A 13,478-nucleotide genomic window follows, 5' to 3' on the forward strand; every position below is an offset into this window, starting at 1 on the left:
TTTCCGCCTGGCTTCCGGCGACCCAAATTGCGGCCCTTCCACCCCCCCCCCCTACACACCCCAATCCCCCCCTTCCCCCCCCCCCCCCCCCCCCCCCCCCCCCCCCGGGGGGCAGCATCGATGCGCCATGACTTGGTCTATCGTTTTTCTAGCCGCCGGATCTAGATTTATCATTCCGTATATCATGTTCTCTGCCTCGGGACCAAAACCCTCTCCCCAGCGCTCGAATCTCATTCCGGCGGTCTGGTCCTTCACCTCCCTATCGGCTACGTCTGACGCTTTCTTCAGAAGGTTATACCAAAGTTCACTGTCGACATGCTTTAGGAGCCCTTCTGGAACGGGCCAAAAATAGCAAAATTGTCGGATCAGTATCTCTTGTTCCGGCAATATACCATGCTTTACTAGCTCTCGGTAATCGTTCAAGAGCAACAACTTCCCGGCCCCCATAGCATATAGAAACTGTGAACATAGCTCACTTACCACTAGTCCAAACGAGAATATGTCTGACGCCTTTGCCGCACTCCGTCCGAACTATCCTTCAGGGCTTCGCCACATGGCATTCCGTATTGCATGAGGGGCATAAAGTGGCTTTCCACCTTTCATCTTGAAAGAGATATCAAAATCGCCTAGGGCCACATCGGTAACTGTTTTTTTTACCTTCACTATCGCAAGTCCAATCGACGAAAATGTTATCACGTTTTATATCTGCCAAGAGAAATTAGTTAGAGTTTTAGTTGCCGTTTTTTACATTATAGAGTGTACCGTTATGGACCCAGTCTTTGGCATGAAGCTCTTGTATTGCCTCTCCTACGCATCGCAGGATCTTCCCCCGTTCCGTCGCACGTAAGTCCGGGTCTTCCTGAATCAAGCTAAGGTGCCTCTGAAATAGGGATAGACAAGAATGGCTTCATCTTGGCTGCAATCAATGTGCATTCGAAACCGATGAGAGCATGCAGATTTGGCTGCAAGGAGGAGGGACAGATCGTACAACGTAAGTCCACGTACGCGCTTGAAGACAAAAGGCTCTTTCCCGGACCTAAGTAGGACAGGTCAGAGATATGATTAACTTGTGAAACGAGGGCATGAAATTGAAGACGTACTCGGCTTTGAAGATACTGAGCTTATGGTCCTGGCGACGCTGGAGTACCTCGCCTTGAACATATACGCGACCAGATTTGACCACTACGGTGGATGCCATCCCGATACTTGTACGGTAGGCAAGCCGACTCAAGGGTGCACGGTACGCAAGAGCCATCGAAGAAGAGACGAGTCGACTGGAGAAGCACGATGAAAATCTCGGTCAAAGGTGAAAGATGGTCAGTCCGTTTAATTGTTTGTGTGTGTATTCCCGGAATGACCGTGGCATCTGTCCACTGTTGGACCTTCATGCACTTTGGTGAAATCACTGCTGTTTGGCTAGATACGCTACTAAGCTATTCAGTGGGCGGTCAACCTGTTGGGGGCGGAATCAACTGCGCGTGCGCAACCTTCCCAGGCGTTTCGTCCAAATTATACGCCACACTATGCAGCTTAATTGAAGCGAGTGTAACCACGGTTGCGTTGGCGGTTACGGGCGGCTGCGGCTGTGGGTGGTGGTGGCAGTAGAGGGGGGGCCCTGTTCCGGTCCCCGCCCAATCAATGGCAATCCCACTTGCGAAAGGGGTAAGGCTTAACGTGCTGTAGGTTCCATTGATATTTTTCTACAGTAGAATAATATACCCATTTAGCTTATCTAGTCAGTGTCGAAAGAGGATGCATGTGACAGGCGTAGAGAGGCGTTCTTGTCAGAGCTAGCAGTTGAAACTGTTGTACAGCCAAGACTAAGCCCCTGTTGGAAGAGGTTAACTGAGTGGCCAGCTTGCGATTGTTCATCGATGTTGCTGCAGGTCATGACGACATAGCACCTGAAGAGGTACCAATCAAGTGGATGAAATTATCGTCCACGCGGAAGATGATTCTTTTTCCTAATTGAATGGCTGATGAAAGTCTCAATAGGTTCGCTAGTTGACTAATCAGCATTATATTGTGAGGAGATAGCCAAAATGGTGGACTGGCTATGGTGCTACGGCCTTGAAATCGAACACGAAAACATCTGCATATTTGTCGGATTCGGCGGGTATAAGTTAAACAGGTGCATAACATGTAATGGCCAAAGAGACCCGTCACCACTATCCGCTTTGATGCTGTTGATGGGTATAAGTATGTAACGGAACTCACGGCCACTGCTTAGGAGCTCTCTTTAGTATTATTACAGCCCCCAAATCAAGTACGATCAAAATAAGAATGCAGTTACTCAAGTATTGCTTCATTTATTATCTTGGAATTACTTGGGCGTACCAGCCATGCTTCCTCAATCCGTCATATGAAACTCAGTGCTGCCGACGGAGTGATTTTGAACCCCAATATACGGAGTATGTTCCTGATTATTAATCATGGTCTTTTTCTTATACATCCCCGGTCTTTTATTTGGCGAACAGCTTTCTGGACAGATCTAATTTTTGCTAATTAGTTGCCAAGACCGTAAGAACGTCTCTTTTACGATGTCGTGGTTTACTCATCATCGATATTCTGTGTGCAAGACACGCTAATATTTTCAGCTCCTGTTAACGCTACGAACTATGACGACTTCAAGGCCACTTGTAAAACTGTTAATGGAATTGCCCTGTGCTGTGGACCTGAATATGCAAGTCTTGATGCTTACCTTCATCCTCCTACCTAGAAGAGACAAATAACGAAAATAGTTCTAATTATGCATACTTTACAGACCAAAGGGAGATTCTGTGTTCCACCGTGCAAGAGCTATTGCGGGTCGAGTGAGGTACGCCGATTGAACTGCTTTTTACAGAGCAGAAGTTGACAGCTAACATCCGATAGTTACGTCGAACATGAAGCCAATACGCCATCCGAAACCAAGACCCTTAGTTTGCCACACAGACAAGAAGTGGGATGGATATTTTGTCGACTGACTCGATCACATATGATTCCAGTGTCCAAAGCAAGGGTTGACAAGCAATATTTCACTATTTCAACCTGGAAAATACTACTCTCCTTAGAATCGATCACTCTGGCTATGTAAAAGTATTTCAGTCGTCTATAGTGTGTGCATCAATGCCTCACTCATTGCTTCTCGGAAACCTTTTTGCGTGATCGAAACCTCCTTTAGACTAGCTTAACCTCCTCTAGTTCAAGCTAGATCCCCAAGCTCCAAGGATCATGTGTTATATGAGCATAAATATCGATTGACTATGCCTCTCCTTCGAATGAACGTCTCAGGTATCAACTAGAACTGTAGACCAGGGGGCAGTTCCATCTCGCTGGGCGGTGTTGTCGCCATCCCTGTATCAGGGCGTTCTTTGAGGACAGGCAGTCTGCGAGCCCATGAAATGGCATCCGCGATGTCGAATCTCGGCTTTCCCATCGGATCCCTGTTGAGGCTGTCTATAATGCGGCTGTATTTCCTCCTCTCGTCTCTGATCTTATTTCGTTCTTCAATAAGGACTCTGAAATCTGTGGTGATTGCGTCCTTGTCTGCCGACGGCACATACGCTGTAGGATCTGCCATGATGGCCTGAAGGAGAGACAGGTTGCGCTTGTGGACAACAAACTCGTCTAGTAGATTGGATGAAATCTGTTGGGCCCGGCTGAAGTCAGGTATGACAACATTTTTATCTGCTGCCCACTTCACGAAACCGCTGTTTCTGTCATATCGAGTGAGTATAGCCCACGTGCGCATGGGTGATTTCTCCACCATTGACGGAAACTTAGCGGCCGCGCTCAGAAGACTATCTAGGGTCCACGCCTCACGGCCTGGATTGATTTGGCCGCCACCTGACCAATTTACTGTGATGGTGGTCTCGATCAGCCCAGGTGCAAATTTGAATGATGAAGCATCAGTTTCATCTCCGGGTTTAGTGTTGTCGGAACTTGTCAAGCGACTAAGCTGTATCTTAAGGCTGCCGCATCTATGAGTTAGAGAAGACTTCGTATCGTGTATGATTTTACTTACAGATTCTCAACCTCAGATCTAATAGAACTATCCAAAACCTTCACAGACACAAGCCCATGAATGACACCACCTTCCAAGAAACCTAGCCTAATTCAGGAATGTGTTCTTGAGTGAAAGGATATGGTTCAGAGTAGATCTGTTCAAACTCACCGGAAATATAGCAGTCCCCGTATATGTCGGGAAACTTGCTTGGGTCACTCTCAACGACTTTTAACGGTATGCTGCGAGGTGTTTGTTAGTTTAGTGCCTTGGGTACCGTGCGTTGCAGCCGCAATACTCACAATCGGGGTTCCTCTTGAGTCCTCGTAGTGCCTGGATCGGTCGCATAAGTTTCGATATATGCAAGAATATGTCGTTTCTATTAAGATATAACTCACTATTGACTACATTTACGCTGATCAGGGCGTTGAAATCGCTAGCTGCGAATTTGTTATCATCGATGTTCACATCAGGAAGCTGAGTTGTGTCCAACTTGACGCTAACAGCTGGCGAGATGTTTAAAGCACTGAATACGTCAGAGATGCTATTGACAAGACGAGAGTTATATGTGACGGTCTGACTGGGCGTAGCAGGGTCACTTGTAGATGCGGTTCGTGGCCGAAACGAGTCTCTTCGTATATCCACGGCGTTCAGCAGACACGGCTCTTGTAAGAATGAGTTGAATCCTTGCCCAAGTTGGAGACCGGCGTTGTAGGGTACAAGAATATGTTCCATCGCAATATCTATGCTCACTTGTGATCTTTCAAAGAAATAATAGTGGAAAGTAACAGTCGCGTGACATCAATCGTAACAGGGCTTGCTTGTATATTGTGTGTTGTTGTTTCTCTGACTCCAGAGCTGACATGAAGTTGGAAAAAAGTAGCCTATCCCCCAGCCACGCCTAAATAACGGGCAGGTTATCCAAACATCGAAGATCGATAATTAAACATCGCCTTAAACTTAACATAGCTAAATGTAGGCTAATATATACAAATACCCCTACAACGGTCCTTAGTATACCTAATCTAACCCTTTTAAAAGTATTGCCCTTATATCTCCTACCGGAACCTATAAAACCTATAAGTAAAAAAACATCCATTTAAAAATAAACGTATATATTATTATTATTAATATATATATTATTATAATTATAAGGTATATATTATTATTATTAATATATATATTATTATAATTATAAGGTATATATTATTATAATTATAAAGCTTTTATTATTATTACTTTATAAAGCTTATTTTAAATAATTATTTATTAATTATTTAATTTTTATACCTTTTTTTTAATTAATAACCTTTAACTTTATTTTTATAACTTTATTTTTAACTTTACTTTTAACCTTTATTATACTTTTAATTATTAATAATATTATATATTTTATAATATTTATTAAAAATAAACTATTTTTAACTTTATTTATTAATTTTATATTAATTATATATTTTTTAAAGTTAAACTATTAAATTATTAATTTTTAATATTATATTTTTAAAATTACCTTTTAATAATTAATTTTTTACTTTTATTAAAAGCTTTAAAGCTTAATAAATTTATATATTTTATAAAAGCTTTATATTTATTATTAAAAATTTTAATAATAAAATTAAAAGTTAATATATAAAATATATTTTAAAATATAATTATATTAATAATAATTATATTAATATAACTTTAAAATAAGCTTTTTTAATAATAAAAATTAATTATTAATTTAAAATTATTATAAAGTTTTATAAAAGTTATAAAATTTAATTTTTTATAATTAAATATTTTTATTATAATTACTTTTTATCCTTTAATATATTTTAATATTATTAAAATAAATTTTTAAATAATATATTATAAATTATTTATAATAGTTTTAATAATTTTATTTTTTATTATAAAATTTATAATTTAATTAAATTATTAAACTTAAATACTTTAATTATTAAAATTAATATTTTAAATTATTAAATTAAACTTTATTAAAAAAAAATAAAGTTTATATATTAATTATACTTTAATTATTTAATATTTATAAGAAAATAATATATAATATTAATATTAATAAAGAAATAATTATATTTATAATTTTATTTAATTAATTAATAAATATTTATAAGTTTAAAAGTTATATTTAAAAGTAATTTTAATAAATATTATATATAAAGTTAATATTTTTAATAAGCTATTTTTTAAAGTTATTAATTTAATTATTTTAAATATAACCTTTAATATAACTTTTATTATATTATATAATAATATTAAACCTTTATATATTTAAACTATTTAATAATTAAATAAATTATAAATTTAATATAATATTATTATTTTTAATATTATTTTTATAAATAAAGTTAAAGGGATTTATAATATTATAAAAGTTATTTAATTAAATGTTTAATTTTAACTTTATATTTAATATATTATAATTAATATTTAAATTAAAATTTAAAATTAATAAAAAAGTTTAATTATTAAAAGCTATAACTTTTTAATTATTAATTAATTATTTAAATTAAATAATTAATAAAAGCTTAATTATATAAATAATAAAAGATTTAAAGCTTTATTAATATTAATACTTTTAATAAAATATAAATTTAATTAAAAAGCTTTATAATATTAATATTATAAAGCTTTAAACCTTTTTAAAATTAATTATAATATTAATAACATTTTTATATTTTTTAATTATTTAATTTATTATAATATTAAAGTTAAAGCTTTTTATTATTAAAATAATTTTTATAATAAACTTTTTAATTAATTAAATATATTATAATACTTTAATAATATTTATTAATAATATTAATATTAATAAGTTTATTATTATATTAAAAAATATTAAAATTATAATATATAAATTATTTTAAAGGTTAAAAGTTTTTATATAAAATTAAAAATATACCTTTAAAACTTTTAAATTAATAGTTTTTAATTATATAAAGCTATAATAATTCTTTTAAAAGTAAAAAAAATAAAGTTTAAATAACTTTAAAGCTATTAATTTTATTATATTTTTATTACTTTAAAGGTTTATATATTTTTTAATTAAATAATAAAAGTAAAAGTATTATAATATATTTTAAATAAAGTTTATAAATAATATTAAATAATATATATTATTTATTAAAAATATAAAGTTTTATTTTATTATATTAAAAATTTTATTTATTAATAAAGTATATTTTATTATTATAACTTTTTTAATTAATTAATTTTAATTAATAAAAAAAATAAAATATATAATATTTATTTATAAAAGAATTATAAGCTTTAATTAAATAATTTTAATATTTATTAATTTTTATAAATTAATTTAATATAAATTAACCTTTTATTATTATTTAATAACTTTTAAACTATTTAAAAATTATAAAAGCTTTAAAATTTACTTTAAAATTAATTAATTAATATTATATTATAATTTATATAAATTTAAAGTATTTTTAATTTATATAAATATATTAATAATAATTATATTTTTTATTAATAAAAAATAATATTATAAAAAGGTAAAAAAGATTTTAAAAGGTAAATTAAATTTATAATATTACTTTTATTATTAATTTTTTATAATTTAATTATTAAATTATAATATTATAAACTTTAAAAGGTTTAAAAAAAGTTAAAAATATAAAAAATATAATTATTTATATTTAAAAATAAAATATTATTATTAAAAAAAGTTATAATAGCTTTATAATTAAATAATTAAAATATTTTAAAATAATAAGCTTTATATATTTAATTAAACTTAAATAAATATTATTTTTAACCTTAAAAACTAATTAATTAAATAAAAAAAGAGGTTATTTTTAATTAAAATATATAAATAAATTATTATTTAAAAGCTATTTATAAAATATTTAATTAAACCTTTTTATAATTAAATTAATTTATATATAATTTTAATATTAAATATATTTATATTAAAAGTTTTAAAGCTATAAATTCTATTAATTTAATAGTTTTTTAAAGGTAATATAAGTATTAATATCTTTATAAAAAAGTAATAGTATTTAGGAAAGTATTTTTATTTTAATGGAATTGCTACCTATTTTCAGATATTAACTTAGGCAGACCTACCAGTATTATAATAGGTAGGTTATTTAAACATTAAAGATTAATAATTAAATATCGCTTTAAATTTAATATAATAAATATTGGAGCAATATTTAGGACCCCCTTATTTTCCTATATAAATTAGGATAGTTAAGGATATTATATAAATGTTAACAATATTAACGGTCGGACTTGGATTACTGTTATAATATTAATGAATCTGCTTAAGTTAATATTTAAAAATAGGTAGCAATCCTATTAAAATAAAGATACTCTCCTAAATATTATTACTTTTTTATAAAGATATTAATACTTATATTACTTTTAAAAAACTATTAAATTAATGTTATATTATAATATCCTAAGGCCCTTAAAGTATATATACTTTATATATATTACGTACCCTTCCCGTATACGCTTCGAAGGAGATTCTTTCCTTCTTTAAGCTTTAGTTTTATTAAATACCTATTATAAGATTAAAGAGATTTATAATATTATACCTAACTTTTAAGATTTAACCTACCTGTAATAATTTTAAAGCTTCCCTTTAAGGTTACTTATAATGTTATTAGTTATAATATACTTACGTATAAATAAATAATTAAAGCTAGCGCTTTTTTAAGAAACTTAAATTAAAGAGAGTTTTTAACAATAGCTTAAAAACGAAGCTAGTATAATTTATCTTTAAAAGAACAATAAACCTAAAATTAGCTATTAAAATCTTTTAATAACCCTAATCCAATAAACGAAGCTAACGCTTAATTATTATAATAAATAAACGCTTAATTCCTAATTAGAATTATAAAGTTAAAGAAATAACTTTTTAAAGGAAAGAAGGTTGCTTAAAGTTTAAAGGTAACCTGTACCCCTTTTAAATTATATTTAAATAAAAGAAAAGAGAACTTAAAAATATTAAGTTTAAATAAATTAAAGTATTGCTTTAACCTTAACAATTTATAAACCCTTAATAATTAATAATGCTATTAGGATTAAAAAAAGGGCAATCCTAATAATAATAACCTTTTATTATCTAACTTTAATATAAAGTATAGTTGGAATAGTTATGTATATTAATTATATTTAAATTATATATACTATTATAGATGCCACTTTTTCAAGGAAGCTAATTTAAGCTAGCTTTTTAAGTTTAACTATAACCCCCTTAGTATAAAGTTTACCTATTTAAAATAGTTGGAATAGGTAAAGGAATTAAAAACTATATTTTATAAAGTTAATTATAAATTTAAAATTAATACCCTTAAGATTCTTTATATATATAATAAAATAAATAAGGATTATAAAAATATATATTAAGTTATAAAAAGAAGGTTTAAATATATAAAAAGGAAGTAAATGGAGTTTAATTAGGATATATTTTTAAATTGGATTAAAACCTTACTACGTTAATTATCCTTCCTATAAGCTAGTATTAATATATAATTTAAAAGGGCTATATAATATACTAATTAGGACCTAAGATTTTTTAACCAATATTTAACTAATATCGAAAGTTAAAACTTAAAACGAAGTAAGGGTAAAAGAGCTTTATTATACTATTGAAAACTAGGTGGATTCTTATAAAAGGAATTAATAAATTTCTATAACCCTTTATTGAAGATTAGGACCAAAATAGTTAACGTAGTATAATAACGCTAGGAATTAATAAGTAAGGATTAATGGGCTAACTATAAAAGAAAAAGGCCTAAACCGAAGAATACCCGAACCAATAATAAATTACCCACGAATATAGGTTAAAGCTAAAGTAATAGCTAAGCTATTAATAATAATTATAAAAATGGATACAAAGGATATAACGGTAATAGTTATAATAGCAGTTTAAGTTATAATTATATTAATGGTTATAAAGGTAATAATAATAGTAATAACTATTAAGGCAATAATAATGGTTATAGCTATTAAGGAAATAATGGTAATGGCTATTATTAATGTCCTTAAGGTTTTAACTATTAGGAAAACCATTAACCTAATAACTTTATTCTAAGAAGTTAACCCCCCTTTAAAGCTCCTTTAAATTATTTGTAAAGCAGTAATGGAAATAGACCGAATTAAGGAAACCGTAAAGGAGTAGTTTATTTTAATTACGGTTAACTAAGCTATATTGCCCTAAATTGCACTTAACTTAAATAAGACTGGAACCCCAGCTATATAGGCTATATAATATAAAAACGAACTATTTAAAAAGTTTAAGTGAACGAAGAGTAGGATAAGGCCAAAGATAAATAATGGTTACTATACCGTTTTTATATTTCCCTTTTATTAAAATATTATAATCTTCCGGAATATAATAAATAATTAAAAAACGGACTAAAGGCTTAATACCTTTTAAACCAATAAAAGGCATTAGGCTAAATCTACCCCTATATGTATTTATTATATATCGTTTTTATACCCCTTATATAATTTATATATTTAGCTTAAAGAAACCTTCTTTATAAATTTATACTAACTTAAATTTTTATATTAAATGCAATTACATTAACCTTATTTTTACACTTTATTATAAGTTGGAAAAAGCTCCTTTTTAAACCCTTTTATTATAATATACTATAGGTAGTAGTTTTCTATTATATAGGGCCTATTAAGTTACCTATAAATTAATTAACGATTGTAATATTATTTATAAGTTTAAATATATATATATAGCTATTAATTATAATTATTATTTAAAAGGTAGCCCTATTTTATTATCCTAAATTATTTTAAAGAACTAAAGAATTATATTAAATTTAGGTATAAATTGTTAATTCTTTGGATTTAAGGCTTACTACTTTAAAATATTTACCTTATATTAGTTTACAAAAGCGTGCAAAAATGAACTATATTATTAAGCAATTATTTAATTATTAGAATTAATTTAGCTAAAAGAATTAAAATTATATACGTTTTATATAAGATTTAATAATATTCTATAAAAGTTTTACAACCTTGTTAATTTCTTTAATATAAATAAAGCTAATATATTTCCCTACTTAAAAAGAGGTAATTTAGCTATTAAATTTAAAAAAAATGCTATAGTTCTTTATTATTTTATATATCCTTTAATATAGGATAAATTTAAGGAGCTATAAAGGTGGTTAAATGAAATGCTAAAGGTTAAGAAAATTAAAAAATTAATTAATTTAACTGGAGTACTTATTCTTTTCATTTTTAAAAAAGATAGAGGTTTACGTTTATATATAGACTATAGGGGACTTAACTGTATTTTATATAAGAATTATTATACTTTACCCCTTATTTTAAAGCTGTTGGATAAAATCTTTTAAGTAAAGATATTTATAAAAGTTAACCTAAAGGATGCCTACTACTGTATTTATATTTAAGAGGGAGATAAGTGGAAAATAGCCTTTTATATTTATTATAGCTATTATAAATTTTTAATTATGCCTATAGGTTTATTAAACGCTTTTGCTACCTTTTAAAACTATATATAAGAAATATTTAATAATATTTTAAATATTTTTTATATTGTTTATTTGGATAATATCTTTATATTTTCTACGAATAAAGAATTATATATAAAATATATTTAAGCTATTATTAAAAAATTATAAAAAGTAAACCTTTATGTTAAGCCTTTTAAATATTAATTCTATTAGGAAAAGATTAAATTTTTAAGTTATATTATTTTTAATTAAAGTATTAAAATAGATCCTTTAAGAATTAATACAATTAATTAATAGCTTATCCTAAGTTTTTATAAAAAACTGCAATAATTTTTAGGGTTTTATAACTTTTATTATTGCTTTATAAATAGGTTTTCCTAAATTGCATTATTATTAATACATTATTTAAAGAAAGGTACATTTGGGATAAAAAAGGGTCGAATTTTATTAAATATAACTATAGTAAAAGCATTTAAAGATCTTTAAGCTATATTTAGGGAGGTTATTCTTTTTATATATTTTAACCTTAAAAAGCAAATATTATTAAAGACTAATTCCTTTAAAGCAGCGTTTGTAGGTAACCTATCCTAATAGAATAATTAAAGCATATTTAGACCAATTATATTCTATTCCTATAAGTTTTCCAAATAGGAAATGTAATATAATACTCCTGATTAAAAAATGCTTATAATAATAAATTGCTTTAAGCATTAGTAGTATTACCTTTAAGGAAGCTATTTATTAATTAAGGTATTAATTAATTATAGCAATTTTTAAATATTTATAAGGACCTTAAAGTTAAATGGAAGGTAAGCCTATTAATATATATATTTAGTTCCTTTTAATCTTATTATTAAATATAAGGTAGGTAAGAAGAATAGAGCTAATTTACCTTTATACCACCTTAATTTTATAGCTGTTTCGCCTATTAATATAAATATCCTTCCTATATTGGAAAGGAAGATTGTTATAGTATAGCAATTTAAAGTCCTTAATTTATACTTTAAAGTATTAACTGGTAAGCTATATGCTATATATATACCTATTAAACGAACTATTTTTATATAAGTAATTATATATAAATAAATATAAATAGCTATAAGTATTAAAAAGAGTAAAAACTTGGAACTATTTAAGGACTTAAGTAATTTAATCCTAAAGGTTTAACGGAGAAATCTTAAATGTTAAGCAATTTTATATTAACTTAAAGCTGGAAAGGCTACGGACCCTTAATGGTTAATAAAAAAAGACCTAATTTACTATAAGGAAAGGGTTTATATTCCCTTTAAAAAGTCCTTCCATTTTTAGCTTATTAAGTTATATTATAATTAACCTATTACTAGTTACTTTAATTAAACCTATACCTTAAAACTCCTATACTGTAAATTTTTCTAAAAAGATATATAAAATAATGTTTAAAAATATATAAAATCCTATATAATCTACCTTGGAATAAAAGCAAAATATTATTAGGAATATAACAAATTAAATACCTTACCAATCCTTAATCAACCTATATAGGAACTTTTTATAAACTTTATTATAAGTTTGCCCGAAACCTTTTATAAAGGAAAATTAATTAACTTTATATTAATTATTATAAATAAATTTATTAAGCTTATATACCTATTTCTAATTAATATTATTATTATTTTAATAGAATTAGCTATCCTTTTTTATAATAAAATTAAGTACTTATATAGCAGCTTATAGGGCATAGTTTTAAACAAAGGTATTATTTTTATAAGTTAATTTTAATCTAACCTTTATTATTACTTTAAAATAAAACGACACCTTTTGGTTACGTTTTACCCTAGGATTAATAGTTAAACGAAGCGGATAAATTAAATAATTAAAGGTTATTTATAATGTTTTATTAATAAGGAATAGATTAATTAGCTTTAACTTTTTTTATAAGCTTTTTTTATTATAAATTTAATAGTTAATTTAATAATTGGAAAGTTTCCTTTTAAAGCTCTATATAGCTACATTTTTAAATTTAAATTATTCGTTAAGGATAACTT

The 13,478-nt window shown here is 27.4% G+C and overlaps 2 protein-coding genes across 2 annotated transcripts in view; both read right to left on the bottom strand.

Annotated features, from left to right (window-relative positions):
* F5B22DRAFT_638317 (kinase-like domain-containing protein) overlaps positions 1-1,198 on the bottom strand; it is a gene marked incomplete at both ends in the record, with an annotated part of 1,427 nt that extends 229 nt beyond the window's left edge. Inside the window, 4 exons of the mRNA XM_047977569.1 lie at positions 133-520; positions 554-657; positions 898-1,036; positions 1,101-1,198. Of these exons, the coding sequence (XP_047828112.1) occupies positions 133-520; positions 554-657; positions 898-1,036; positions 1,101-1,198 (729 nt within the window). The remainder of the gene's footprint in view (positions 1-132; positions 521-553; positions 658-897; positions 1,037-1,100) is intronic.
* A 1,832-nt stretch (positions 1,199-3,030) lies between these two features.
* F5B22DRAFT_618628 (uncharacterized protein) lies at positions 3,031-4,834 on the bottom strand. The gene is made up of 5 exons (XM_047975710.1): positions 4,384-4,834; positions 4,288-4,318; positions 4,157-4,227; positions 4,007-4,088; positions 3,031-3,953 (listed from the first exon to the last, which is right to left on the bottom strand). The coding sequence occupies exons 1-5, from the start codon at positions 4,718-4,720 to the stop codon at positions 3,281-3,283; spliced, it is 1,194 nt and encodes a 397-aa protein (XP_047828113.1). The 5' UTR covers positions 4,721-4,834; the 3' UTR covers positions 3,031-3,280.
* Between the last annotated feature and the right edge of the window lie 8,644 nt (positions 4,835-13,478).

Source organism: Xylaria bambusicola (genome assembly GCF_022495145.1).
Source record: "Xylaria bambusicola strain CBS 139988 unplaced genomic scaffold F5B22scaffold_42, whole genome shotgun sequence".
Taxonomy (NCBI): domain Eukaryota; kingdom Fungi; phylum Ascomycota; class Sordariomycetes; order Xylariales; family Xylariaceae; genus Xylaria; species Xylaria bambusicola.

Bases quoted from the DNA above. Each gene is read 5' to 3' on its own strand.
- F5B22DRAFT_618628 (XM_047975710.1), bottom strand. From the start codon at position 4,720: ATGGAACATATTCTTGTACCCTACAACGCCGGTCTCCAACTTGGGCAA. The intron at 4,319-4,383 runs GTGAGTTATATC...CGACCGATCCAG, and splicing joins CAGCGTAAATGTAGTCAATA to GCACTACGAGGACTCAAGAG. The intron at 4,089-4,156 runs GTGAGTTTGAAC...GAATTAGGCTAG, and splicing joins CGGGGACTGCTATATTTCCG to GTTTCTTGGAAGGTGGTGTC.